We start from the raw sequence: 26464 nt of genomic DNA, 5'->3' as shown, positions 1-26464 counted from the left end.
TGCTGATCTGGAGCCAGGAGCTTCTTCCAGGTCTTCCCATGTTGGAGCAAGAGCCCAAGGTCTTGGGCCATCTTCCACTGCTTTCCCAGGCCATAGAAGAGAGCTGGATGGGAAGAGGAGGAGCCGGGACTTGAACTGGTGCCCACAAGGGATGCCAGCATTGCAGGTGGTGGCTTTACCTGATGTGCCACAGTGCCGCTCCACCCCCCAATTGCTTTTATAGATCCTTCAAGTAGTAACAGGAAATTTGGACAGATTTGAGAGGGTAAGATTGAAGTATAGGATACTTCAAGCTTTATTAGGCATATCTCAAGGTGACAGTTGTGTGTACCTTGAGGGAACATGCATAAGAAATTCATGAAATTGGTATTTTATGGGAAAATACGGAAAGAGAAAATACACTAAAGGGGAGGCAATGTAGACAGAGCCCAATCCTGGAAGGATTATCTTCTGAGGTGGAATCTTCAACTTGGAGGAAGAGAATAAAAAGTTTAAATGATAGCTGCTTTTGACCCAGAAATCACCAACTTTCTCCCAATATTGGAGATATCACATAAGAAAGCATGTAGAAGAGTAAACTAGGAAATAAAAGTTTGGGCCAGCAAACTGAAAGAAGGTACTAAATTCCACCAGAAGTTTGAGGTTGGTATGTGGGGGAAAAGGAAAGGAACTAACAAGAATCATTAAATTGTTTAATATATTTTACTGTTTATTTGAAAGGCAGAGTTATAGAGAGGGAGAGATAGAAAGAGAGATGGGCTGGGCCAGACTGAATCCAGGCGCCAGTAGCTTCCTTCGGGTTTCCCACATGGGTGCAGGGGCTTAAGCACTTGGGCCATCTTCTGCTGCTTTCTCAGGCACATTAGCAGAGAGGTGGATCGGATGTGGAGCAGCTGGGTCTTGAACCAGTACCTATTTGGGATGCTGATGCCGCAGTGCAGGCCCCGGAATCATTATTTTTTTTTAATATCTTATTATTTATTTTTTTGACTGGCAGAGTGGACAGTGAGAGAGAGAGACAGAGAGAAAGGTCTTCCTTTGCCGTTGGTTCACCCTCCAATGGCCGCTGCGGCTGGCGCACCGCGCTGATCCGATGGCAGGAGCCAGGTGCTTCTCCTGGTCTCCCATGGGCTGCAGGGCCCAAGGACTTGGGCCATCCTCCACTGCACTCCCGGGCCATAGCAGAGAGCTGGCCTGGAAGAGGGGCAAACGGGACAGAATCCGGTGCTCCGACCGGGACTAGAACCCGGTGTGCCGGTGCCACAAGGCTGAGGATTAGCCTATTGAGCCGCGGCGCCGGCCTTATATTTTACTTTATTTTATTTTTTTATTTGACAGATAGAGTTAGACAGTGAGAGAGAGAGAGGTCTTCCCTCCGTTGGTCCACTCCCCAAATGGCCGCCATCGACCCAAAGCCAGGAGCCAGGTGCCTCCTCCTGGTCTCCCATGCGGGTGCAGGGCCCAAGCACTTGGGCCATCCTCCACTGCCCTCCCTGGTCACAGCAGAGAGCTGGACTGGAAGAGGAGCAACCGGGACTAGAAGTGGTGCCCATATAGGATGCCAGCGCTGCAGGCCAAGGATTAACCAAGTGAGCCATGGCGCCAGCCCCTAGAATCATTAAATTGTTATAAACTCAACTGAGGGGCAGACTATCAGGGCAAGCATTTGGTACAGTGGTTAAGTTGCTTGGGATACCTGGACCCCATGGTAAAGTCCTTGGGTTTAAGTCTTCGCTCCATTTCCAATCCAGCTTCTTGCTGTTATGTACCCTGGAAGACAGCAAATGATGGCTAGAGTCCCTGCTACCCACTGAGAGACTTGGATTGAGTTCTAGGCTCCCGATTTCAACATGGTATAGCCCTAGCTGTTGTGGCATTTGGGGAGTGAACCTGCAGATGGAAGATAGATCGAGATATCTCTATTTCTCTCTGCCTGAGACGCCTATGTCTCATTTCAGAGTACCTGGGTCCAATACCCATCTCTGGTTCCAGCTTTTTGCTAATGCATATGCTTAGAGGTTATGGTGATGGCTAAAGTATTTGGGTTCCTGCCACCTAAATGGGAGATCTGGATTGACTGGCCTAGTCCTGAATTTTGCAGTCATTTGGGGAGTGAACCAATGTATGGGAGCTTTGTTTGTCTTTTTTTAAAGATTTATTTATTTGAAAGAGTTACAGAGAAAGCAAGCTTCTGTCTGCTGGTTCACTCCCCAGATGGCCACAACGGGCAGAGCTGGGCTGGTCTGAAGTCAGGAGCTTCTCCCAGGTCTTCCACATGGGTGATAGGGGCCCAAGAACTAGAACCATCTTTTGCTGCTTTCCCAGGTGTACTAGCAGGAAGCTGGATTGGAAGTGGGGCAGCCAGAACTCGAACCCGTGTCCATATGGGATGCTGGCACTGTAAACAGCTGCTCTAGCCCCTCTATGTCACAGCGTTGGCTCCAGCTCTGTCTTTGCCTCAAAGCAAAAAGTTCACCTGAGCCTTTCTGAAAGGATTGGGGAAACCATATTGAGGAAACCATACAGGAAAGTGCAAAGCTCGAGGCCTGTGCATTATTGTAAGAAGAAATGCAGACAGGTTTTGGGGAGCACAGCTTCACAAGTGACCACAGGCATTCTGGAGGGAATATGGAGGGTGGTGTTCCAGCTGAAACTATGTAAGCAGGAAAGAGATCTTCCCTTACACTGAGCAGACCTTAGCCTTTTTTCTAAGATTTGCTTGTTGGGGCCAATATTTTGTAGGGTAGTGGGTAAAGCCACTGCCTCAATGCTGGCATCCCATATGGGCACCTGTTTGTGTCCTGGCTGCTCTGCTTCCAATCCAGCTCTCTGCTAATGGCCTGGAAAAAGCAGCAGAAGATGGCCCAAGTGTTTGGGCTCATTACCCATGTAAGAGACCTAGATGAAGCTCCTGGTTTTGGCCTGGCCCAGTACTGGCCATTGCAGCCATCTGGGGATGATGGGAAGATCTTTGTTTCTCTCTCTGTAACCCTGAAGTTCAAATAAATAAGTCTGTCCACTGATTCACTTCCCAAATGGCCTCAACAGCCAGGGCTGAGCCAGGTCGAAATCAGGATCCAGAAGCTTCATCCAGGACTGCCACATGAGTGCGGGGCCCTGGGTCTTGGGCTATCTTCTGCTCTTCTGCTTTCCCAGGCACATTAGCAGGGAGCTGGGTTGGAAGTGGAACAGCCAGGATTTGAACTGACACCCATATGGGATGTTGGCACTGCAGGTGGCAGATTTACCCACTATACCACAGTGCTGTCCCCTACCTTTTTTTTTTTTTTTGGACAGGCAGAGTGGACAGTGAGAGAGAGACAGAGAGAAAGGTCTTCCTTTTGCCGTTGGTTCACCCTCCAATGGCCGCCGCGGTAGCGCGCTGCGGCCGGCGCACCGCGCTGTTCCGATGGCAGGAGCCAGGTGCTTATCCTGGTCTCCCATGGGGTGCAGAGCCCAAACACTTGGGCCATCCTCCACTGCACTCCCTGGCCACAGCAGAGAGCTGGCCTGGAAGAGGGGCAACCGGGACAGGATCGGTGCCCCGACCGGGACTAGAACCCGGTGTGCCGGTGCCGCAAGGCGGAGGATTAGCCTGTTGAGCCACGGCGCCGGCCTTTTTTTTTTTTTTTTAATGAGAGATATCTTCCTTTTGCTGGTTCTTTCACTCAAATGTCTGCAGCATCCAGGGCTGGAACAGGCTGTAGCTAAGGGCCAGGTCTCCCATATGGGTGGCAGGAATCTAGCTACTTGGGCCATCATATGCTATCTCCCAGGAGCATTAACAAGAAAGTGGTTTGGAAGTGGAGGAGCCAGGACTCAATCCCAGGCACTCTGATATGGGATGTTGGCACCCCAAATGGACCAACTAAGCCACTGTGGGCCTTAAACTTTTTGACTTTGACAGTTTATCAGAATTATCTGAGGAGTTTAGAAACTTCTCATGCCCAGGATATACCTCAGACGAGTGAAATCAGAAGCTCTGGGGCTAGGATCCAAGCATCACATTTTTTTAAAAAGATTTATTTATTGACTTGAAAATCAGAGTTACATAGAGAAAAGGAGAGGCAGAGACAGAGTCCGCTGGTTTACTCCCCAGTTGGCTGCAATGGCTGGAGCTGTGCTGATCCAAAGCCAGGAGCCAGGAGCTTCTTCCGGGTCTCCCACGTGGGTGCAGGGCCATCTTCCGCTGCTTTCCCAGGCCACAGCAGAGAGCTGGATGGGAAGTGGAGCAGCTGGGCCTCGAACCGGCATCCCGTATGGCCAGGGCTTTAACCCGCTGCACCACAGTGCCGGCCCCTGTACTTTTTAAAAAGGTAATATAATCAGGCCGGCGCCACGGCTCACTAGGCTAATCCTCCGCCTTGCGGCGCCGGCATACCGGGTTCTAGTCCCGGTCAGGACACCAGATTCTGTCCCGGTTGACCCTCTTCCAGGCCAGCTCTCTGCTGTGGCCAGGGAGTGCAGTGGAGGATGGCCCAAGTGCTTGGGCCCTGCACCCGCATGGGAGACCAGGAGAAGCACTTGGCTCCTGCCATCGGATCAGCGCGGTGCGCCAGCCGCGGCGGCCATTGGAGGGTGAACCAACGGCAAAGGAAGACCTTTCTCTCTGTCTCTCTCACTGTCCACTCTGTCTGTCAAAAAAAAAAAAAGGTAATATAATCTATCCTCTTACAGTCCTCAGAATTAATGAATGAAGGAAAGGAAACAATGCAACTGAGTGCTAAGGGAGAATATCTTGCCAAAAGTAATGAAGGTAGAATGTACACTAAATAGCAAGTTCTGGATTTCACAGGACCAAGATAGCAGTGTAGATTTTTCACTTACATGGGCAAAGTGGGTTTTGCAATTAACCAGTTGTGTTAAATATACCACATAAAGCTCCTAAAGCAGATAATGAGGCACCTCTTTAAGTTTTCTAGGCTGCAACTGTGAATAAACTTGAAATGGTATTTATTTTATCTAATTGAAAGGCAGAGTGAAAGAGAGGGAAAAACAGAACTTCCATCTGTTGGTTCATACTTCAACTGGCAACAACAGCTGGGGCCAGGCCAGGCAAGGCCAAAGCCAAGAGCCAGGAGCTCCATCCTGGTCTCTCACATGGATGTAGGAGCCCAAGCACTTGGGCCATCTTCCGCTGCTTTCCCAGGTGCATTAGCAGGGAGCTGGGTCTGAAGTGGGGCAGCCGGGACTCAGATTGGGGCTCCCGTGAGGGATGGCAGTGTTGCAGGTGGTCTCTTGACCTGCTGTGCCACAACATCGGCCTACTTATTTTTTTAAACATAACACAAGGAAAGTGTTAAAACTGGTGTAATAGCTCAGTAAAATAAGTATTCCAGATTTTGGGGGGAGGTGGGGAAGAGGGAGATACTCAAAATCTTTCTCCAGAATTCTCCAACTTGATCATAGGTTTTATGTCAGTCAAGGATTTTAATAATTGTACCATTAACGTGGTTTTAGCAGTTATATCCTTCCTTAACTCATTGTAAAATTGGTATGAAGGGTTGGCCAGCGCCGTGGCTTAACAGGCTAATCCTCCACCTTGCAGCGCCGGCACACCGGGTTCTAGTCACGGTTGGGGCACTGGATTCTATCTCGGTTGCCCCTCTTCCAGTCCAGCTCTCTGCTATGGCCCGGGAAGGCAGTGGAGGATGGCCCAAGTCCTTGGGCCCTGCACCCACATGGGAGACCAGGAGAAGCACCTGGCTCCTGGCTTCGGATCAGCACAATGTGCCGACTGCAGCGGCCATTGGAGGGTGAACCAACGGCAAAAAGGAAGACCTTTCTCTCTGTCTCTCTCTCTCACTATCTACTCTGCCTGTCAAAAAAAAAAAAAAAAAACTGGTATGAAGGGCAAGACGTGACACTGCTGCTTTTGAAAGGGAATCTCATTTCAAATTTTTGGTTTGCTAGGTCATAATCTTTTAATTAATCTTTTACTGAGGGCCACACTGTGGAGCAGCTGGTTAAGGTAACTCTTTTTAAAGCAGTATCCCATATTGGGGTAGTGATTTGAGACCCTGCTGTTCCACTTCCCACATGGTTTCCTGGTATTGGGCCTGTGAAGGCAGCAGAAGATGATTAAAATGCTTGGGCCCCTACCACACATATGGAAGATTTGAGTGGAGCTCCTGGCTTTGGCCTGGCCCAGCCTTGGCTGTTATGGCCATTTGGAAAGTGAATCAGTGGAAGGAAGATTTCTCTCTCTCACTGTACATTTCAAATAAAATAAATAAAACTTTAATTAATCTTTACCAAGAAAAAATAATTTGGGGCTGGCACTGTGGCTTAGCAGGTTAAGCTACCACCTGCAATGCCAGCCAGCATCCCAAATGGGCACTGGTTTCCAACTGCTTCACTTCCAATCCAGCTCATTGCTAATGTGCATGGAAAAGCAGCAGAAGATGACCCAGGTACTTGGGCCCCTGTACCCACATGGGAGACCCAGATGAAGCTCCTGACTTCTGTCTGCCCCAGCCTTGACCATTGAGGCCATCTGGAGAGTGAACCAGCAGATGGAAGAACTTGCTGTCTGTCGATATATACTTACTCTGCTTTTCAAATAAAATAAATGAATCTCTCTTTAAAATCTTTTTTAAAAAAATAATTTAAGGGCCTACACTGTGGAGTAGCTGGTAAAGCTGCCATCTGCAGTGCCAGGATCCCATATGGGCACTAGTTTGAGTCCCGGCTGCTTCACTTCCAATCCAGCTCTCTGCTATGGCTTGGGAAAAGAATAGAAGATGGCTCAAGTCCTTGGGCCGCTGTACCCGCATGGGAGAACCAGAAGAAGCTCCTAGATTCTGGCTTTGGATTGGCCCAGCTCTTGCTGTTGCAGCCATTTAAGGAATGAATTTGTGCATGGAAGGCCTCTCCCTCTCCCTCTCTCCCTCTCTCCCTCCCCCTCTCCTTCCATTGGGAATGAACCAATGGATAGAAGACCCCTCTCTCTCTCTGCCTTTCCTTCTCTGTGTAACTCTGACTTTCAAATAAATAAATCTTTAAAAAAAAAAAAAAAAAAAAGGAACTGTGGATGAATCTTTTGCTTAGAAGAATAATTGCTTTGAAGTAACTGTTAGCAAATCTGGATTTTGGGGGATGGCCCTGTGGCGCAGCAGGTTAAAGCCCTGGCCTGAAGTGCCGGCATCCCATATGGGTGCCCGTTCTAGTCCCCACTGCTCCTCTTCCAATCTAGCTCTCTGCTATGGCCTGGGAAAGCAGTAGAAGATGGCCCAAGTCTTTGGGCCCCTGCACCCACGTGGGAGATCCGGAAGAAGCTCCTGGCTCCTGGCTTCAAATCAGCACAGCTCCGACTATTGTGGCCATCTGGGGAGTGAACCAGTGGATAGAAGACCTCTCTCTGTCTTTACCTCTCTCTGTAACTCTGTCTTCCAAATAAAATAAATCTTTTTTAAAAAAATCTGGATTTTCTTGCCTTTATGGATTAAGCAAACCATGGCTCTGGAGTCTGAGTTATATATTTAGAAACTGACTTTTTTTTTTAATGTTTATGTATTTACTTGAGAGGCAGAGTTACAGACAAGGAGAGACAGAGAGGCCTTCCTTCTGCTTGTTCACTCCCTAAATGGCTGCAACAGCCGGAGCTGGGCTGATCAAAAGCCAGGAACCAGGAGCCTCTTCTGGGTCTCCTACTAGGGTGCATGGGCCCCCCACTGGGGTGCAGGGGCCCCAGCACTTGGGCCTACACTACCTTCCTAGACCAGCTGCAGGGAGCTGGTTTGTAATTAGAACAGCCAGAACCTGAACTGGCACCTGTATGGGATGCTGGTGCTGCAAGCAGATGCCTAACCTACTGCACCACATTGCCGGCCCCCTGAGGTATTAAAAGTATGAATTATTAGGACTGACAATGTGGCATAGCAGGTAAAACTACTTTCTGCAGTGCCAACATCCTATATGGGTGCTGGTTCAAGTCCCAGTTGCTCTGCTTCCCATCCAGCTCCCTGCTAATGGCCTGGTAAAAAGCAGTAGATGATGGCCCTTGTGTTTGGGTCCCTGCACCCACATGAGAGACCAAGATGAAGCTCTTGGCTTCTTGACCGGGCCAGTTCTAGGTGTTGGTGGCTGTTTGGGGAGAGAACCAGCAGGTGGAAGATATCTCCCCCTTCTTCTCCCTCTACCTCTCCTGTGTATGAGAGAGAGAGAGACTCTCCATCTCTCTCTGCAACTCTGCCTTTCAAATACATAAATCTTAAAATTTTTGAAACACATGAGTATATATAGTCTTCAAGAACATGGAAATGTGGCCAGCGCCGTGGCTCAACAGGCTAATCCTCCGCCTAGTGGCGCCGGCACCCCAGGTTCTAGTCCTGGTCGGGGCGCCGGATTCTGTCCCGGTTGCCCTTCTTCCAGGCCAGCTCTCTGCTATGGCCCGGGAGTGTAGTGGAGGATGGCCCAAATGTTTGGGCCCTGCACCCCATGAGAGACCAGGAGAAGCACCTGGCTCCTGCCTTCGGATCAGCACGGTGTGCCAGCTGCAGCGCGCTGGCCAAGGCGGCCATTGGAGTGGAGGGTGAACCAGCGGCAGAGGAAGACCTTTCTCTCTGTCTCTCTCTCACTGTCCACTCTGCCTGTCAAAAAAAAAAAAAGAACATGGAAATGTGTGTTATGAAAAAACTGTTTTGGGGTCAGCATTGTGGCATGGTAGGTTAATCCTCTGCCTGTGGCACTGGCATCCCATATGGGCTCTAGTCCTGGCTGCTCCATTTCCCATCTAGCTCCCTGCTTACGGCCTGGGAAAGCAATGGAAGATGTCCCAAGTGCTTGGGCCCCTGCACCCGTGTGGGAGACCTGGAAGAAGCTCCTGGCTTTGGATCAGCCCAGCTCTCGCTGTTTTGGCCATTTGGGGAGTGAACCAACAGATGGAAGACCTCTGTGTCTCTCTCTCTCTCTGTGACTCTGCCTCTCAAATCTTTAAAAAAAAAAAACCATCCTGAATTATTAAAAACTTTTGCACCAAAGTAAATTTGTCTTTTTTTTTTTATTATTAAAGATTTATTTTGGGGCCAGTGTTGGCATCCATATGGGCACCACTGGTTCACCCCCAAATGGCCTGAACAGCCAGAGCTGTGTTGACCAGGAGCCAGGACTTGGGCCATCTTCTACTGTTTGCCCAGGCCTGTTTGCAGGCAGTTGGATCAGAAGAGGAGCAGCCAGGACTTGAACTGACACCCATAAGGGATGCTGGTACTGTAGGCTGGGGCTTTTACCTGCCACAGAGCCAGCCCCCCCCCCCCCCTTTAAGATTTATTTATTTGAAAAGCAAAATTACAGAGAGGGAGAGAGAGGGCTTCCATCCACTGGTTCACTCCCTGAATCGCTGCAAAGGCCGGAACTGGGCTGATCGGAAGCCAGGAGCCAGGAACTTCATCTGGGTCTTCCATGTGGGTTCAGGGGCCCAAGCACTTGGACCATTTTCTACTGCTTTCCCAGGCCATAGCAGAGAGCTGGAAGTGGAGCAGCTGGGACCCAAACTGGCACCCATGTGGGATGTTGGCACTGTAGGCAGCGGCTTTACCTATTATGCCACAGTGCTGCCCTGCCCCCCTTTTATTTGAAGATGTATTTATTTGAAAGAGAGTGCTTCTATCACTGATTGACTCCCCAAATGGCTGCAATGGCCTGCATTGGGCAAGTCAGAAGCCAGGAGTTTTATCCTGATTTTCACATGGGTGCAGGGGCCCAAACACTTGGGCCATCTTAGGCTGGTTATAACAGGCCATTAGCAGGGATTGGAAGTGGAGCAGGTGGGAAATGAACTGGCACCCATATGGGATTCCAGCATATACATTGCAGGAAGTGGCTTTACCTGCTATGCCGCAATGCTGGTCCTTCCTTATTGTTTTTAATAAAAATAAAATGGTTACCTATAAATGCCATAGTATACTGTCCACAGCCGCAGATGAGAGAACAGAGGTTTAGTGATCGTAGGTAATCTGAATTTAGGTTCTTTCTGCTAAATAATAGCTAGGAAAATCTTTGGCCTATAGAACCTTAGTTTGGTATCTTGTACGATAACCAGCAGCCCAAAGTTACCAGATAGAATACATAGCACCCAGGAAATTTGAATTTAAGGTAAAAAAAAAATGAACATTTTTTTGGTATAAGCATGTCTCAAGTATCGAACAGGGCATACTTCTCTCCAGTCTTTTTTTTTTTCTGTCCAGTGTATATGCATCTTTGTATGTTTGGATGGATGTGGGGTTTTTTTTTTTTGTGTGTGTGTGTGTGTGTTTCAATTTGGATCATGCTATTTTTTCCTTTTCCTAACAAGATACCATAAGTATATCCAATGCCAGGTATTCTTGGAAAATAATTTCTTTCCAGTTAGCTTTAAATTTTGGTATCTGAAGGAATATAGGTTGAGTATTCCCTTGTCTGAAATACTTGAGACTGAAAGACCAGTTGAGCATTCCTAATCTAAACCTGAAAAATCAAAAACACTCCAGAATCAAACTTTGTGTCATTTTGATTCTCATAAAGTTGCATATTGAGGCTGCCCCGCCTATTAATTCTCCAGCATGGAATCAGGGCTGAGGGTGCTAGACAGCCTAGGTTCTACTCAGCTTTTTTTTTTTTTTTGAACAGTGTTATTTTAAACAAAACAAAACTGTATTTAAAAGAGAACGAGCTTGTATCTACTGATTCTCCAGATGACCTCAAGAGCTGGAGCTAGACCAGGCCAAAGCCAGAAACCCAGAACTCAATTCATGTCTCCTGTGTGGGTGGCAGGAACCCAACTATTTGAGCCATCACCTACCTGCCAGCTCGCACATCAGCAGGAATCTGGTATGAGAAGTGGAGTCAGAATTTGAACCCAGACATTCTGATGCGGATGTGGGCAGCCCAAGTGGAATGTGAGGTGTGTGTCAAACGCCAGCCCTGCACTTCTGAACTGTGGTACTTGTGGTTCCTTTTCAGGCGGGGGCCACGTCTATGTGGGCTTCGTGCTGTGGGCTGCTGAATGAAGTCATGGGAACCGGAGCTGTCAGGGGCCAGCAGTCAGGATTGGCAGGAGGTACCGGTCCATTCAGATTTACACCAAACCCTGATTTTTCCACCTACCCACCAGCAGCCACGGAAGGACCTAATATAGTTTGCAAAGCCTGTGGACTTTCATTTTCAGTCTTTAGAAAAAAGGTGAGTTGAATGAAATGTTGTGCGCAAAAGACATGGATCAAAACTCTTGATTGAGGGTTATTTTGAATAGCTAATGAATTTTCTTTTTTTAATCTAAAGTTTAGTCTCATTAAACATTTCCCCTTTGTAAAATTACTCATTGAAAGGATTACAGTAGTGTTCATGTTTTCTGAATAGACATTGTTATTTCTCATGCTGCTTAGGCATCCTTTCTCCTGAACTCTGGTTTGTACCTTTTAATTCTTCTGATGATATTTACATTTGGAAACAAATTTAGTCTGCAGTTTTATTCAGAGATGATTTACTGTAGCTGTGATCTCAAGTTTCAAAAAAATTTTCTCTACCCGTATTGTTAACTCCTCAATGAAGAAATTAGTATGATAACTACTGTTTAGATATTCAACATAAATTATTTAGTTTCCACTAGGACAGAGAGTCATTCTTAGAACCATCATGTTACTAGGCCATCTTGGTGTCTTTGCTGGTCACCATCTAGTCCTTTGAAATAGTTGAGGGGAAAAGTGTTAACTTGTGGGAAGAGTACATAGCCAGATGTGCCTGCAGTATAGTGTCCACTTTGATGTTCTCTGTGGAATGGCTTTGATTGTGATTGAGGCTGTGCAACTGATTACTGCATTAGTGGGGACCTCTACTTCCTGGATTGACCTTGAGAGATCAGTTGCCTTTCTTTTAATCTGTTTGGCTTTTTTTCTTCTTTAAGTGAGGAAGTTGTTCACACTGGAAAAGAACCGGAAGAGCGCTTGTAGTTGTGCTTTCTGCTCTGTGGTTGGTGTCAGCTCTGCTCTGCTGATTACATGTTTGTACCAAGGGGCGGAAAGGTTTTAATTCATTAATACAAGAGTGTGTGTTTTTCTTAAAGCCCTGGATTTCAACTTCTGTGAATCCACACTGCCTTGGCAGTGACTGTTTTGTTTTTCCTGGCTTCTGGAATGCTAAGATGCCTGTGCATGTACTTAGTGCAATAGGGAGCTTCATGAGAAACAACAGTTAAATTGTAATAGAAGGCAGAAGGAAAACTAGTATTCTCACATGACTTACATCTTACTAGCATTAAATGCTTCTGCTCTTTTTCTTCAGCACGTATGTTGTGACTGCAAGAAAGATTTTTGCTCCGTTTGTTCGGTCTTAGAAGAAAACCTCCGTAGATGCTCTACTTGTCACCTGCTGCAAGCGACGGCCTTTCAGCGCCCTCAGTTAATGCGGCTGAAGGTGAAGGATCTGCGGCAGTATCTCATGCTCAGAAATGTCCCGACAGACACTTGTCGAGAGAAAGAAGACTTGGTGGATCTGGTTCTGTGCCATCACAGACTAGGCTCTGAGGACCACCTGGACACAGGCAGTCTGAACTCTTCACGGTCCCAGACTTCTAGCTTTTTTACACATTCGTTTTTTTCAAACTCTACAGCCCCCTCTGCTACTGTGTCTTCGTTTCAGGGAGAGCTTATGGATAGAGATGGGACCTCCAGAGCTGGAGCGCTGGCACAGGTACGAGGGTGTGACTGATTACTGAGGGCCTGGCACACTTACTCTTGGCCATATATGGGGGGACTTTAGCACTTGAAGACTTCTGTTAAATGAGAGGTCACGGGCTGGAGCAGAGGTTCCACATCCAGCTGAACTCTCCACTCGTAGGCTCTCCGGATGTATAATCTCAGTGCTTAGATGCCAGGAGGCCCCAGAGCCCACTGAAAGGTCCACAAATAGTTCTTCAGTCTCTTGACCTCATTTGAAGTAATGACTGTGAAAAAGTAGCAGATACCTGTTTGTGGGACTATTTGTACAAGTGTCAGTGACCATAAAAAACAATCTGGGTTGGGTGGGCTTGTGATGCAGAGGGTTAAGCTGCTGTTTGGGATGTCTGTATCCTTTATGACAGTGGCTGCCTCTTCTTCCAGTCCAGCTTCATGGTAATATTCCCGGGAGGCAGCAGATGGTGGCTCAAGTACTTGTGTTCTTGCCACCCATGTGATAGTGAGGGCATTTAGGGGATGAACCAATAGATAGATTTCTTTCTGTGTCTCTCTTTCTCTGTCATTCTGCCTTTCAAATAAATAAATTAATTAAACAACAATAGTCATCTGGGGTGGGCTTTTGGCCTAGCAGGTCACCCACATCACATATCAGAGAATCTGGATTCAGGTCCCAAATCTGGCTCCTGATCCAGCTTCCTGGTAGACCCTGGGAGGCAGCAGGTAAAGGGCTCACCCACATGGAGGACCTGAACTGAATTCCCAGCTTCTGCATGGCCCAACTGACTGTTACAGGCATTTGGAGAGGAAACCAGTGGATAGAAATTTGTTCCATTTGTTTCTCTGCACTTAAATTACAAAAACAAAACAAAACAAAAATTAGTAGTGTTGTAGCTGGCCTTGTGACTCAGAATTAAGCCACCGCTTGTGATTCTCTTGTCCTCTGTCAGAGTGTGAGCTTGTTACTCTGCTTCCTCTCCAGCTCCCTGCTAGTGCACCTGGGAAGGAAGTGGAAAATGGCTTGAATACTTGGGCCTCCATGGGAGACCCGGATGGAGTTCTTGGCTCCTAGCTTCTGCCCATCCCTGGCTGTTGTGGACATTTGGGAGGGAGTGAACCAGCAGATAGACAATCTCTCCCTAAAATGTAAAATGTGGTTAGGGGTAGTATTTCAGGGGCCAGTGTTGTGGCACAGCAGATTAAGCCACTGCCTACAACACCAGCAGCTCATATCAGTGCCAGTTCAAGTCCCAGCTGCTCCACTTCTGATCCAGCTCCCTGTTAATGTGCCTGGGAAAGCAGTGGAGGATGGCCCAAGAACTTGGGCCCCTGCCAGCCACATGGGAGACCTGGATGGAGTTCCAGGCTCCTGGCTTTGGCCTGACCCAACTCTGGCTATTGAGGTCATTTGGAGAGTGAACCAGTAGACAGAAGATTTGTCTCTGTCTCTCCTTCTCTCTCTAACTCTACCTTTCAGATAAACAACAACAAAAAATAAATAAATTCTGGGCCGGCGCCATGGCTAATCCTCCACCTTGCGGTGCCGGCACACCGGGTTCTAGTCCCGGTCGGGGCTCCGGATTCTGTCCCGGTTACCCCTCTTCCAGGCCAGCTCTCTGCTGTGGCCAGGGAGTGCAGTGGAGGATGGCCCAAGTGCTTGGGCCCTGTACCACATGGGAGACCAGGAGAAGCACCTGGCTCCTGCCTTCAGGATCAGCGTGGTGCGCCAGCCGTGGCGGCCATTGGAGGGTGAACCAACGGCAAAGGAAGACCTTTCTGTCTGTCTGTCTCTCACTGTCCACTCTGCCTGTCAAATATTAAAAAAAAAAAAAATCTTAAATTCTTTAAAATAGAAAAGAATTTTATTCCAATGAAGTCCCTGGGCATCCTGATTGAATAACATGCAAGGGTTTCTAATTGATATTCACTTGTGTATGAGTAATCCTAAAATGTTGAAAGAATTGTTTTAAACAATTTATGGGCCGGCGCCGTGGCTTAACAGGCTAATCCTCCGCCTTGCGGTGCCGGCACACCGGGTTCTAGTCCCGGTTGGGGTGCCGGATTCTATCCTGGTTGCCCCTCTTCCAGGCCAGCTCTCTGCTATGGCCCGGGAAGGCAGTGGAGGATGGCCCAAGTCCTTGGGCCCTGCACCCGCATGGAAGACCAGGAGAAGTACCTGGCTCCTGGCTTCGGATCAGCGAGATGTGCCGGCCATAGCGGCCATTGGAGGGTGAACCAATGGCAAAAAGGAAGACTTTTCTCTCTGTCTCTCTCTCTCACTATCCACTCTGCCTGTCCAAAAAAAAAAAAAAAAAAAAACAATTTATGCATATAATGTTTGCCTGAAATGGTTATTTTTTAAAAAGGTTTATTTATTTTAAAAGCAGAGCAATAGAGATAGGGAGAGAGATCTTACATAGATTGGTTCCCCAAATGGCCACAACAGTCACATGGGTGGCAGGAACCCACATGCTTGGCCCATCATCTGTTGCCTCCCAGGTGCATTTGCAAGAAGCTGGATGGGAAGTAGAATAGCTTGGACTCTCCTAACTAGTGCTCTGATTTGACATGTCAGTGTCACAAGCAGTGGCTTTACCTGCTGAGCCACAGTGCTGGCTCTTGAAGTATTTATTTATTTATTTGAAAGGCAGAGTTACAGAGAGGCGGCGGTGGGGGGAGGGGGTCTTCAATCTGCTGGTTCATTTCCAAGATGGCTACAACAGCTAGAGCTGCACTGATCCGAAGCCAGGAGCTTCTTCCGGTTCTCCCATGCGGGTACAGGGGCCCAGGGACTTGGGCCATCTTTTGCTTTCAAAGGCCATAGCAGAGTGCTGGATCGGAAGTGGAACAGCCAGGACTCAAACCAGTGCCTATATGGGATGCCGGCACTGCAGGCAGCAGCTTTACCCACAGTGCCAGCCCCTGAAGTCGTTATTTAAAGCAGAGGGAACTTTCATCTAGTTGCCTTCCAAATGCTCATAAATTAGATAAGCTTTAGCTAGGACTTTTTTTTTTTCCCAAATAAGAGTTGTCATAATTATCATTTTTTAAAGAGATTTATTTACTTATTTGTAAGAGTTACAGAGAAGGAGAGGCAGAGAGAAAGAGACAGATGTTCCATCCACTGGTTTACTCCCCAGATGACTTCACGGTCAGGGCTGGGCCTGAGGAGCTTTATCCAGGTCTCCCACATGGGTGCAGGGGCCCAAGCACTTGGGCTGTCTTCTGCTGCTTTCCCAAGTGCATCAGCAGGGAGCTGGATCTGAAGTGGAGCAGCAGGAATGTGAACTGGCACCCATATGCAATGCTCTGCTGCAGGCAGTGGCTTTTACCCACTATGCCACAGAACTGGCCCTGAGCTATCATAATTATGTAAACAAAAGACATATCTGGGCTGGCGCCGTGGCTCAATAGGCTAATCCTCCGCCTGCGGCGCCGGCATCCCAGGTTCTAGTCCTGGTCGGGGCGCTAGATTCTGTCCTGGTTGCCCCTCTTCCAGGCCAGCTCTCTGCTATGGCCCGGGAGTGCAGTGGAGGATGGCCCAAGTCCTTGGGCCCTGCACCCGCATGGGAGACCAGGAGAGGCACCTGGCTCCTGACTTCGGATCAGCGTGGTATGCCAGCCACAGCGGCCGCTAGGGGGTGAACCAACGGAAAAGGAAGACCTTTCTCTCTCTCTCTCTCACTGTCCATTCTGCCTGTCAAAAAAAAAAAAGACACATCTGACCTTTGAACTACTTTTGAGTATATGGCATCATTTGGGAAGTATGGGTCATTGGATGTCATAGCATGGTGCCTGTGAATCAGTGGGGTGGAATATTGTTACTGGAAACTGGCCTAGACTACCACTGGGTTAATGGACAAAATAGAATCAAAAGAGCTAGGGGTTGGTGCTGTGGTGTAGTGGGTAAAGCCGCCACCTGTGACACCCTCATTCCATGTGGCCGCTGGTTTGAGACCCAGCTACTCCCTTCTGATCCAGCTCCCTGCTAATGCTTCTGGGAAAGCAGCAGAGGATGACCTCAGTGCTTGGGCCCCTGCACGTATCTGGGAGACCTGGAATAAGCTCCTAGCTCTTACCTTTGACCTGGCCCACCCTCAGCTGTTGCAGCCATTTGGGGAATGAACCAGGGGATATTAGATATCTCTGTCTATCCCTCTTTCTTAAAAATTTTAAAAAAAGAAAAAAGTGGAAGAAGGTGTAAACTCAAGTTGAAGGGATTTGTGTTTTTTTCTAATGAAAAGGATGCCTCTGGTTGTGGAGGAACTTGAGAGACTAGAAGTAGCCTCCGGCATCAGTGAAGAAGCCTAGAACGCCCGCCATCTCTGGAATTGGAATGTGTGGGATGCAGCAGGATTGTCTTTCACATTGGATGTCCCCAACACTTGGGCTGGTCTAGGCAGAGGAGTATCTTTCTTCTGGCTGTGTCTGAGAGGCCCCAGTTAAACCAGCCATTTGTGGATCCTTTGGTAAGGATGTGGTGCCACCCCACATCCTTAAGGGCTGTAACATTCCATCATGGGGCCCTCTTTAGGGAGTTAATACTCTGGATATATTGTACAAATTCACACACACAGGAATTGAGATAACTTTATGGAAAGTAAATTCTTTTTTTTTTTTTTTTTTTTTTTAATTTGACAGAGTTAGAGACAGAGAGAAAGGTCTTCCTTCTGTTGGTTCACACCCCAAATGGCTGCTATGGCCAGCGCTGCGCTGATCCAAAGCCAGGAGCCAGGTGCTTCTTCCTGGTCTCCCATGTAGGTGCAGGGGCCAAAGCACTTGGGCCATTCTCCACTGCACTCCCGAGCCATGGCAGAGAGCTGAACTGGAAGAGGGGCAGCCAGGACTAGAACCTGGCGCCTGTATGGGATGCCAGCGCCGCAGGCGGAGGATTAACCAAGTGAGCCACAGCGCCGGCCTGGAAAGTAAATTCTCTATGCAGTCATGTAGGGCCCAACTCTGAGACGGGCAGCAAGATTTGGGATCCAAAGAACGGAGTGTACTGAGCTGTGTCCCTGATAAATACAGGTTGGTACTGTTAGGAAAATACGGTCCCTGACCTAATGAGAACATTCTGGGTGTGTATGTGTAGGTACAAAGTGAAATAGCTTCAGCAAACACAGAAGAGGATGATGACGATGATGAAGATGATGACGACGACGATGATGAAGAAACCTTGGAGGAGAGGGTGAGACTGCCTGTAAAATTTGGTTTCTTTGACATGTCAGTCTGGCAGGAAGGGACGATGCCCATGTGAACTTTCTCTTGATGAAAAAAAAAAGTTTCTCCTGGTTTGAATGTAGGATGCTTGGTTAAAACACTGCAAGGACTGTGGAGCAGTCTGGGAAGGACGTCCAGGGCCAGCGAGGACTGCAGGGGTGGGGGCTGCACGGGTGGGGACGGAGGTGACGGACACTCTGTGATTGCAGACTCCTGGGCTTTCTCAGAAGAGAGTGCGAGCCTCGCTGTCTGACCTGTCAAGCCTTGAAGATGTGGAAGGGATGAGTGTGCGCCAACTGAAGGAAATCCTGGCTCGGAACTTCGTCAACTATTCTGGCTGCTGTGAGAAATGGGAGCTGGTAGAGAAAGTAAACCGGTTATACAAAGAGAACGAAGAAAACCAGAAGTCATGTAAGTTAACTTTGTTTTCATTTTTTTCCCTATAGTATCCTTCCTTAGGCTTTAACAAAGTGAACTCTGTCTCAGTTAAGTCAAACTTATTTTTATTAGAATGGGTTTGAGTGAACATTGATCTGTTGGTCACTTCCCAAATGCCTGCAATAGCCAGCGCTGGGCCAGGCCAAACATGGGCACTCAGTCCAGTCTCATGTGGGCAGCAGGAGCCCAGCTCTTAACGGCCACTGCTGTCTCCCGTGATCTGCGTTAGTGGGAAGCCAGTCAGGATCTGGCGCACAGTGTTGAACTCAGGTACTCTGATGTGGGCCCTGGGCACAGAGCAACAGGGAGACAAGAGGGAAGGAGAGGTGGGGAGTGAGACAGACATGCAGGTCTTTCATCTGCTGGGTTACTCCCCAAATGCCTGCAACAAGTCGGGAGCCTGGAGCTTCATTTGGGTCTCCTGCATGCAGGGCAGGGGCCCAAGCATTTGGGCCGTATTCTGCCTTCCAGGGTGTGTTAGCAGAAAGCTGGATCAGAAGTGTAGTAGTTGAGACTCCAGCCAGCACTCTGATAAGGGCTGTGAGCCCCAAGCAGAGGTTAACCAGTGCACCGCAAGGCCTGCTCTGGGACTTGAGCATCTTAACCTCTGGGCTATAAATGCCCTTTAGATTAAAAAGAAAAAATATTTATCTTATTTATTTGAAAAAGTTAGAGAGGTAGAGCCAGACAGAGAAAGGTCTTCCATCTGCTGGTTCACTGCCCAAATGACTACAATGGCCAGAGCTGAGCTGATCCGAAGCCAGGAGCAGAAGCTTCTTCCAGGTCTCCCACTTGGGTGCAGGGGCCCAAGGACTTTGGTCATCTTCTACTGCTTTCCCAGGCCATAGCAGAGAGCTGGATTGGAAGTGGAGCAGCCTGGTCTTGAACCAGCACCAATATGGGATGCAGGTGCTGCAGGCCGGGGCCCTAACCTGCTGTGCCACAACGCCAGCCCCCTTTTAGATTTATTTTTGATAAGACTTCATACCTTCTGATAGTGTATGAAGTAGTTATGAGCCTGTTTACAGATCTGTGCATTGTCATGTTTGCTCTGAGAACGTATTTGCTATGTGAGTTAATCATTTGTTCAGTCTGATTTTTCTTGCCTTAATTATTTGATAGAATCCTGACAAAATTCTTGTCTGTATAAAAATGTTTTCTAACTAACTCCTGTGGAAGGTCAGTAACTTGTTTATCTCACTTGTAGCTTTTGAACCCTAACAGTGGGAAAAGGTTCCCTATAGCCTAAGTGTTAGGTAGTTCTTCTTAGCTTCAAGTATTAGGTTTCTGTGCAAGTCACAAAAACCTACTTTTTAAAGAACAACTTACTTTTTGATGAAGTATGGTACAGAAACTCTGTTAGCTGTTTACAGGGCCAAACCATAGAGCATTTATTGGCAAGAAAAAAATTAAGTGGTTTTCAGCCTGGTAAGTCATATGCTCTTATCTAAACGTAAATCATTCTTTCATCATTACTTTTTATCATGTTGAATTTTTTCTTTAAAAGCTCGTTATAGGGATTGGGTGTTGTTGGTACAGCAAGTTACACTGCTGCCTGGGATGCTTGCATCCCGTATCAGAGTGCTGGTTGAGCCCCTGCTACTCTGCTTCTCATCAGCTTCTTGCTAACAGATCCTAGAGGCAGCAGATAAGGGCTTGGGTCCCTGCCACCCAAGTGGGATAGCTGCATGGAATTTCAGGTTCCTGGCTTCAGCCTGTCCCACCCATCTGTTGCTGGCATTTGGGGATTGAACCAGCAGATGGATGAGATTTCTCTCTCTCTTTCACTCACTTTGTCTCTTTTCTCCCCCTCCGCTTCCCTGTTGCTTTGTCTTTCAAGTACATAAAACAGAAATATTCATTAAAATTTTTTTGAGATTAGTTTATTTGATAGGCAGAGTTCCAAAGAGGCAGAGACAGTGAGAGAGAAAAGTCATCCATCCCTGGTCCACTCCCCAGATGGCCTCAATGGCTGGAGCTGGGCCAATCTGAAGCCAGGAGCTTCTTCTGAGTCTCCCATGTGGGTGCAGAGGCCCAAGGACTTGGGCCATCTTCGACTGCTCTCCTAGGCCACCACAGGGAGCTGGATTGGAAGTGGAGCAGCCAGGACTCCCATATGGGATGCTAGCACTGAAGGCAGCAGCTTTACCTGCTATGCCACAGCGCTGGCCCCCATTAAAAATTTTTAAAAGACAGTTATAATACAGCATTTCTTGATAAGCAGGTTTACCCTAACAATAAACAAGAAAGGATTTTGGCACATAAATATTTTATTTGTTTGTTTTAAATATTTATTTATTTATTTGAGAGACAGAGTTACAGAGGGAGAGAGACAGAGAGAAAGGTCTTCCATCTGCTGGTGAACTCCCCAAATGGCTGCAATGACCAGAGCTGGGCTAACCTGAAGCCAGGAGCCAAGAGCTTTATCTGGGTCTCCTACATGAGTGCAGGGGCCCAAGCACTTGGGCCATCTTCCATTGTTTTCCCAGGCCATAGCAGAAAGCTGGATCAGAAGTGGAGCAGCCAGGACTTGAACCAGTGCCCAAATGGGATGCCAGCACTACACACGGAGGCTTAACCTTCTATGCCACAGTGCCTGCCCCTTGTTTATTTTCTTAGTTATTTATTTGAAAGGCAGAGTTACAGAGAGAAGGAAAGAGAGATCTTCCATCAAATGACCACAACATCCAGCGCTGGGTCATGCCAGACAGGGATCTGGAACTCCATCCAGGTCTCCACATGGGTTCAGGGATCCAAGCTCTTGGGTCATCTGCTGCTTTCCCAGCCGCATTTTTAGGGAGCTGGATCATTAAGTGGAGTGGCCAGGATTTGAACCAAAGACCACAGAGGATGTTGGTGTCGCAGGTGGAGGCTTAACCTGCTGCACCACAATGCCGGTTCCTGGCACATGTGTTTCTAAGATGATCCTGCATTGGTCTTTTTTTTTTTTTTTTTTTTTTTTAAGATTTATTTATTTATTTGAAAGTCAGAGTTACACAGAGAAGGAGAGGCAGAGAGAGAGAGAGAGAGAGAGAGGTCTTCCATCTGCTGGTTCACTCCCCAGTTGGCATAGTGGCCGGAGCTGCACCAATCCAAAGCCAGGAGCTTCTTCTGGGTCTCCCACGCAGGTGCAGGGGCCCAAGGACTTGGGACATCCTTCTGCTGCTTTCCCAGGCCATAGCAGAGAGCTGGATCAGAAGTGGAGCAGCTGGGACTTGAACTGGTGCCCATATGGGATGCCAGCGCTGCAGGTGGTGGCTTTTACCCGCTACGCCACAGTGCCAGCCGTCTGCCTTGGTCTTATCTTTCAGTTGTCCTAGATTTTTGGGGAAATGGTGTTCTAACAGTGAATGGAGAAGTCATTTTAATTTGCAAATTAAATAACAGGCAATGTACAATGCATGATGATATAATTCCCACCCTGAAAGAGTTTATGGGTAGAGGAGGCCACAACATATATGGCTTCCAGTGTCTTTCCCTTGGTTCTGTCTCCCACTTGGTGGATTTTGTTTGAGCACAGCTGGCATCTTTCCCAGCCTGGCTGGCTTCAAACCACTGAGTGCCAGCATGAACCCCCACAGCCTTACCAGGTAGTGCGACAGACTGGCTCCTTTGCTTTATGCTTTCATTGAATTGAAAAGACTGGGAAGAACAGGACCTGGCGCCATGGAGCGGTGGGTTAGGCCTCCACTGTGACACCAGCAGTCTATACTGGAATACTGGTTTGAGTCCTGGTTATTCTGCTTCTGATCCAGCCCACGTACTTGGGTCCCTGTTACCCATGTGGGAGACCCAGAAAGAAATCTTGACTTCCGGCTTTGGCCTGGTCCAGCTCCAACCTGTTGAAAACATTTGGGGGACTGAACCAATAGATGGAAAATCTCTGACTCTGTTGTTTTGCCTTTCAATAATCCAATTTTTAAAAAAATGTTAGCCCCTACTTCACACCCAGGTCACATTGTAGACACGGGCTGTGAACTCACAAGGCAGGCGGTGAAGTTCATTTCTCTCAAGTGCAAAGGTTGCTGGTCCTCCAAGCTTGCACCCTTCCCCACGTCACTGCTGGTTTCTGTAGAAGCCCACAGCCCTGCAGTCAGATTCCAGCCTGAGGTCGCTTTCACCTCGTCCTTTGACTTTCTTGCTGACGACCTAAATCTGGCCACAGCGCACGTTCCGTTTAACTGAGACAGACTCCAGCTGTGCAAGGTGCCAGGAACGGAGTGAATGAGATGCCGCCAAGGCTTCGCTGCTGGCTGCGCAGTTACTCCAGACTGGACTGTGGAGGCGCCGCAGACTGTGCCCCCTCCCCCAGCCCGCCCCGGCCACATCACGGGGGTGACTCGGGTCTGGATCCTAAGGCTGGTGGGTAGAAGGCCACTCTGGAGTTTCTCTTGCTAATTACAGGAATCCCCCTCTGCTCTAAATCGCTCCTTAGCCGGCTGTGTTGGGGCACAGGCAGTCTTACGGTCCTTGTCCCTCCCTGGGGCAGTATTGGGCCTGCAGGGGTCACTCAGCAGCTGGCTGCTCAGCTTTGGCCCGGGGCCAGCAGGCGGGCAGACGTGCCTGCAGCCCCACTCTCGGTTGCCTTTCAGATGGCGAGCGGCTGCAGCTGCAGGATGAGGACGACGACAGCCTGTGCCGGATCTGCATGGACGCTGTCATCGACTGCGTGCTGCTGGAGTGCGGGCACATGGTCACCTGTACCAAGTGCGGCAAGCGCATGAGTGAGTGTCCCATCTGCCGGCAGTACGTGGTGCGGGCCGTGCACGTGTTCAAGTCCTGAGCCGAGGTTCTCCTCAGCAGCACCGACGCCCCCAGACTCGATCCAAAACATTTCAGTGCGCAGAAGGGACTGGAACCTTCCTGTTCAGAGTGAATCTGTTTTTAAAAATTATTTTCACTATGGACTGGGAACAGAAAGGTGCACCCTAGATTGTGGAAACGTTGGTCCGTTCTGTGATCCCATCCACCCGTGGACACGAGCTTCCCTGCTTCTGCTGGGCTTTTTCACACGTCCCACAAGCACTGACTGTGGGAGCGAGGCTGTTGACGGCAGGGAGCGTAAGCTGCTCTCTTGGAGGACGTCCTGGTCTCTTTCCCTTCCATCCTATTTTTAACTGAAACCACTCGGATGTCTGAAACGTCTGTTCTCTGGATGAGGTCACTGTCCACAAGTGGCTGGTATGGAACATGGTCACCTGACCAGTCCTGTATTCAATGCTAATACCTGATGAATGTAGGTTTCCACATCGTTGCTATCTCTGCATTTAAACATAATTGGGAATCATGGACATTCTGTAGTCAGCTGCCAGGCCTTAGACCAAACACGGCCATCTTTGTCCAGGTACAGCTTTTATAGCAAGGGCTGTGTCTGGCTTCTTCCATTAGGAGTGTGTGTGCTAAGTTCTCTATTAACGTTCAAGCGTTTACACTGTTTTGTATGGTGAAGGTGTATTTTTAGTGCTACCTGCTAGCTAATTTCAACTTTAGGAATAAAATTAGATTAAAATATGTTTTTGTTTACATTGTCTCAGTTCCTGATTCACTAGGGTAAACAGCAAGTTTCTGCACATGGTCTAGCACCCTTCAGAGGAGGTGGGAGCACCTTCAAAGATGTCACAGCGAACCCCACTGCTCGCTCATCGGTAAGGGGGGGGCTGCAGAGTCGCTGTTGCCTGTGCTGTGCCAGGGGCTTCTGAGTTCTCCCCAGCATGCCGGGAAGCAGCAGTCTGACCCAGATCGCTTGTTCACACACGGGGAACCTGGCGTCTGTGAGGTCAAGGGACTTGTCTAAAATCTGTTAAAGGGCAGCTACATCAGAGTTTGAATCTCTCACTGGTGGCAGTTTCTTTTAACCCTTCCAGCACTACACAGCATGCCAATCTTGGGGCATTAGTTCTCATGTGTGGTTCTGAATTCTTTTAGGTCCGCTTGAATCAGGGTGTGCTTTCGGGTGAGTGGAGCCCAGCTGTGGATTTAGGCTGCTGCTAGCAGGCAGATACGATTTTATGCAATGCCTAACTGCTCAGCTGAGATTCCAGCTCTTTTTTTTTTTTTTTTTAAAGATTTATTTAGTGATTTGAAAGTCAGAGTTACACACAGAGAGAAAGAGAGCAAGGTCTTCCGCTAGTTCACTCCCCAATTGGCCGCAACAGCCAGAGCTGTGCTGATCTGAAGCCAGGTCTCCCATGTGGGTGCAGGGGCTCAAGGACTTGGGCCATCTTCTACTGCTTTCCCAGGCCATAGCAGAGAGCTGGATTGGAAGAGGAGCAGCCGGGTCTCAAACCGACGCCCATGAAGGATGCCGGTGCAGGTGGCTTCACCTGCTACACCACAGGGCTGGTCCCCAGCTGTACTCTGCAGTAACACACATCTGTCCTCAGGTGCTCAGGATCTACCCATGAAATAACAGACCTGAAAACAACCAGGAACGCAGGGAGGCAGATGGCTGGCCCGTGTGAGGTCAGGTTGGCTGGCTGTGAAGGAAGTCTTGCCTGTCTTTGCTGGTTCCCAGGGTCAGTGTGTGAGTTAAGACCTCCACAGCCATCACAGCCCCTTCTGGGGCGCTACAGGTGCCTGCCTGCAGCAGCCCGAGTAGATCACTTGCTCCCCACACAGCTTCCTGGGCTGTGTTCTTGGTCTGCACTTCTCATGAGACTGAATTCCAGAATTAACATTTCCCCTACAGTTGCTACTTGGTGGTAGGAAGTCTTTAAATTCAGGCCAGCAGGTTACAGTAAGCAAACTTAAATAGAAACCAAGTAGCTGCTGCTGGTTTGTCTAAAGTTAAACTAGGAAATGTAGTCTCACCTTGAAATACCTTAACATCTCTTCTTGGATTGCTGTATTAAGTGCTTCTTGGTAGCAATAGAAAAATTCTTAGTGAATTTTTTTAGATTGTGTTTTGAAGTAGCCCTGTGTGGCTTAAGGACCAGCCAAAACAGTTCATCCGGTCTGGCACTTGAAATGACTGGACATACGTAACTCCCCTAACTGACGCGGTGATTCCCTCAGCAGTCACGCTGTAGTAGGCGTTACAAGGAGTCTAAGGATGACTTAAGTCCAGGGGGATGTGTGCCCATGATACGCAGGTACTAACCACCTGTTGGTTCATTCCAGGGACCCAGGCCAGGTTTCCTATATGGGTGGCAGGGACTTGACTTCTTGAACCATGCTCCTCGAGGGTCATGTGAGCGGGAAGGTGGGATCAGGAGAAGGTGGGAGTCCAAACCTGGCAGCCTAGCTGCTGGGCCAGATGCCTGCCCTGTACCATTGAGTACAAGGGGCCTGAGCAAGGGAGACAAGGGGGTCTTGGAACCAGTCCCCCAAGGGGTCTGCATTTGTAATGGGCCTGTGATGGCTGAGTGAATATTGTGAGCAGATAATAGGTCATAAAGATGAAATTCTGAAAGTCCGCGACGAATCGCGCGAACTCCCCTTAGCATATGACGGAGCATCATTTGACGCGACCGCAAACGTCAGAATCCTCAGGTAGGAGCACAGCTCCTCTGCTTCTCCGGTTAAGCGCTGTGACCGACCGGCGCCGCGAGCTCTCAGGCTTGTGGTCCTTCTCATGGCTTTACCGGTCCCCGTGGGCTCAGCTGTCGGTCGCACTTGATGGAGTGGCCGCCTCTGCAGCTGCTTCTGGAAAGGCCTTTGTGGAGCATGGACGCGTCCTGGGGGACGTGTCATCTCGCTCGTGACCACTGCACAACCCTGGCCTCTTGCGAGCCTCGGGATGGGCCGTCTGCTGCTGAGAGCATCAGCCTAGGCCCCTTCTCAGTCTGTGTGTCACCCGCAGACCCTGGCTCCAGGAGACGGGAGTCTCAGCTGTGGGGCTTTCCACCAGGTAGCAGGCAGCCATCTTGTTCAAGCTTCCCCCCCGCGGGAGCACTGCATGACAAGTGGCCAACCTCAGTGGGTGCTGTGGTTTCAGATGGAGAGCTCTGGATCTAAGGCAGCAGAGGCACAGGTATGTATTCTGCTATAAACATCTTTGCAAGGGCAAAGCCAGAACTTGATGTCCATGGAGCCCAGGTCTTTGTTGCTCTTTATGTGACAAGAGTCCTTGCTGTGTTCACATTGACTAGAGCAGTTATTTCCATCTAGGAACGTGACATTGCGACACACTTCTATTTTTAAAAGATTTATCTACT

The 26464-nt window shown here is 48.7% G+C and overlaps 1 protein-coding gene across 2 annotated transcripts in view; it reads left to right on the top strand.

Moving 5' to 3' along the window:
• The window catches only part of RNF34 (ring finger protein 34), a 29228-nt gene extending 5398 nt beyond the window's left edge, over nt 1-23830 (top strand). Inside the window, exons 2-6 of one of the 2 annotated variants that reach the window (XM_062182134.1) lie at nt 10942-11160; nt 12259-12666; nt 17743-17838; nt 18080-18281; nt 22901-23830. In XM_062182134.1, the coding sequence (XP_062038118.1) occupies nt 10942-11160; nt 12259-12666; nt 17743-17838; nt 18080-18281; nt 22901-23091 (1116 nt within the window). In that variant the 3' untranslated portion in view covers nt 23092-23830. The remainder of the gene's footprint in view (nt 1-10941; nt 11161-12258; nt 12667-17742; nt 17839-18079; nt 18282-22900) is intronic. The other variant, XM_062182135.1, reaches the window with a different exon arrangement.
• The last annotated feature ends 2634 nt before the right edge of the window (nt 23831-26464 follow it).

Source organism: Lepus europaeus, chromosome 23 (genome assembly GCF_033115175.1).
Source record: "Lepus europaeus isolate LE1 chromosome 23, mLepTim1.pri, whole genome shotgun sequence".
NCBI classification, from domain to species: domain Eukaryota; kingdom Metazoa; phylum Chordata; class Mammalia; order Lagomorpha; family Leporidae; genus Lepus; species Lepus europaeus.
Note: the sequence above shows the minus strand (reverse complement) of the source record. Positions and strands in the feature narration are given on the sequence as shown.